Here is a 3088-nt window from a genome sequence, read left to right on the forward strand (position 1 = left end):
AGTCAACAACTCCTTCCCCTTGGTTAGCACCCAGCAGTACCAAGGATGATAAACAGCACATGAGCAGTTGTTTGATCTGCACAAACAGAAAAGTGTATAATTTTTTATAGTAATGCAAGAATGAGACAAGCGTGGTAGCTTTTGTAGACTTAGTACAAAGTGCCCAAACAGGAAAGTGGTTATGTGAAGGTTTAAGTTATTTCTTTGAGCTGGAATAAGTGAAACATAGTAGTAATTTTCTTCCCTCATAATTACTGCTGGAATAGAACATCTGTAAAAATGTTTCTTTCTTTGTGGCCCATTGAATGAAAAGTTTTCACAGAAGGCAGCCTGGTTCTGGGAGCAGAGAAAAATGTTGGGGGGCTGGATTTCACTCTCGGCAGTAGACAGAGGACCTCTGCAGGCTGCAGGGCTTCTGGAAGCAGAGTTTGTCAGCTGGTGTCAGGGGGAGCTGATCTCATGCTTATCTGATGGCAAAACGTGGCTCGCAAAGTGCTTGTGTTTCCCCAACGGTGATAGGTTTGTGAGGCTCCAGAGCTCCATCCTCTCAGGTTAAACATGCACATTTCCAGACAAGTTTTCTGAAAGTGGCTTCTAAAGGGAGAAGAACAAAGGCCTAGAGGATAAGGTGCTGGCCCTGATCTGGCAATGTGACATGCATTCAGTAAATGAGTGAGATCTGCCTGGGTGGCTGTTGGCCACAGGAATGGTTGAAGTAGCCTCTACTGCAGGTCGGAGAACTCTTGCCAGAGTGGGCAAAGAATAGCAGTGAGGGAATACTTGCTATTATAAGCATGCTGGCTACTGGCCGGCCTTGTATTAGCAGTTCTAGAGCTGTGAAGCCATATTTCCGTAATAAAAATGGAAAATAATACCTTTATGGAGATGACCTCAACCTTGCAACTGACCTACTGTTCATTATAGTGATCACTTTCGAATCATTTAAGGCAGAGGGTAAGAAGGTGGTGTGGTTGCCCGAAACAACTATTTAGGATGAATTACCCAAGTTTGGAGGTACTGTGTTTTTTAACATTCTCCCATTGTTCAGGGGCTTCTGATAGTGGCATGACCCTGCTAGCTGGCTGTTTGCCTCAGCCGTGAAGTGACAGTGACATTTAGAAAACCCGGATGAGTTTGATGCATCCTAGCTCAGTAGCCACTTGGAGCACAATGCGCCCATTGAAGAGGTTGGGGGTTTATTTGTAGGCTTCTGGAAAAGAAGGGAAGACCATAATGTCTCCGGAGGAAGCCATCTTATGGGGGTCTTGTGCATAGCAGCCACAGAAACAAGCCGTTGGCTGAAGGCTTGCTTGCTTGCTTGCTTGTTTTTAAACAACAAACGACATTTCTTTGATAGCTTTCAGCGCTGGTTGTGACCAAAGTTGAGTGCAGAGGTACAGAGGGGTTTCTGTGCGTGCATAACTTTCATATTAGTTCCCACACGAAGAGGAGAACATGTCCATAAATGCACGGGTAAAATATCAAGCAGAGATTTCTCTCCTTAAAGACAATTGTGTTTGTTTCCTCTCCTGCTAATTATATCCTATAAATCCCCCACTTTCCAAACTCAGACAGTAACATTTTGTTACCTACATTCTGTCAGTAGACTTTACAAAGATCTCTAACACATGTTATAAAAGTTATTGCTATAGTACTATATATAACAGCTTTGCATAAGAGAATAGAAGGCTGCCACATTTAGAAAATGCAGGTGCTATGTAAGCCCCTTTCTGAAAGAAAGAACTTAGCTCAGTTTCCTTTGAAGAACCAGAGACTTGAAATTGAAAACTGTATTAATGCCATTGTCTCCTTGTATCAGCAGGTTCCAGAGAGATTCCTGGAAGTGGCTCAGATCACGTTACGGGAGTTTTTCAATGCCATTATCGCAGGCAAAGATGTTGATCCTTCCTGGAAGAAGGCCATATACAAGGTCATCTGTAAGCTGGACAGTGAGGTCCCCGAGATTTTCAAATCCCCAAACTGCCTACAAGAGCTTCTTCATGAGTAGAGAGATCAGCAGCTATTTATGAATGTATGAAAGTAGCAGTCCCCTTCTGATGCCCAAGTCATGTGTGTCTCTATTTTAATTTCATATATATGTGTATCGCATACATATATATGTATATGAAATTAGACTGTGATCCCTCCTGGATTTAAGTTTTCGTTCAGTTCCAAGGGGATGGTTATTTTACTTCAGCCTTTGGTTTACTTTTGCCCGAGACCCTTAACATTTGGAGAATCAACGGGGTTAATTTTCAGGGAGAAGAGTTTGGAAGCGTGTAAAAGCCTGTCTTAGCAAGTTAGGGCATTATGTTTAAAAATGCTTTGTCAGATTTATTGCTTGCTGCAAAGTGGCATTTTGTCTTAGTGAGACTAATGTCATGGCACAATACTACAGACAATGAAGTTTATATTATGTTTATACTGCTAAAGGTCTGAACTCTGTGGAGTCACTTCATAAGCTTCGAGCTTTTTTTTTTTATTATTTTATATACTTTTTAACCAATAACTAGATTTTGATTCATACTTCAAAAAACTACAACATCTATTTTAGGTACTCACTCCAAGAAGTGATACCCAAAAAAGCAAGCCCTATTCTTCATGCTTTCCTTACAGAAACGATAAATACCCTGCGCCAGTCATCAATATGCCAGGTTGTTGTTTCTCTAAATTGCAGCAAGGGACGTTTGCACAAATCAAATACCGTTCTTGCAGGGTGAGGCCAGTAATTCGTGCACAATATTGTATCAACCACACTCATTTTGGAATACGGTCAGCTTATCAAAGCGGAAGCATTTCACTCTCCATAGAGTAAAAATGAAACCTTCAGCGCCCTATATTGCCATGTCTTGGTCTTACTTTAAGTGGATTAGTCCCTAAATTTATCCTTTTCTTAGTCCATTCTGCCCCCAAAAATCCCCTTCCCAGTATACAAAGTTTTCTGTCTGTATTTGACATCTGTCCTGAAAAGCACTTTTTGAATGATCATATAGTAGGATATAGTAGGAGGAAGCGTCTTCACCTCACAGCGCTGAGGCAAAGGAAAAAAAAACCTAACTTGTTTGTAGCTATAAAATATAATTAGTCT

At 41.2% G+C, this 3088-nt stretch overlaps 1 protein-coding gene across 1 annotated transcript in view; it reads left to right on the plus strand.

Moving 5' to 3' along the window:
* PROX1 (prospero homeobox 1) overlaps nucleotides 1-2008 on the plus strand; it is a 36562-nt gene extending 34554 nt beyond the window's left edge. The window contains exon 4 of the mRNA XM_009646188.2: nucleotides 1823-2008. Coding sequence (XP_009644483.1) covers nucleotides 1823-2008 — 186 coding nt within the window. The remainder of the gene's footprint in view (nucleotides 1-1822) is intronic.
* The last annotated feature ends 1080 nt before the right edge of the window (nucleotides 2009-3088 follow it).

The sequence above is a fragment of the Egretta garzetta genome, unplaced genomic scaffold (genome assembly GCF_000687185.1).
Source record: "Egretta garzetta isolate BGI_Z169 unplaced genomic scaffold, ASM68718v1 scaffold319, whole genome shotgun sequence".
Taxonomy (NCBI): Eukaryota; Metazoa; Chordata; class Aves; order Pelecaniformes; family Ardeidae; genus Egretta; species Egretta garzetta.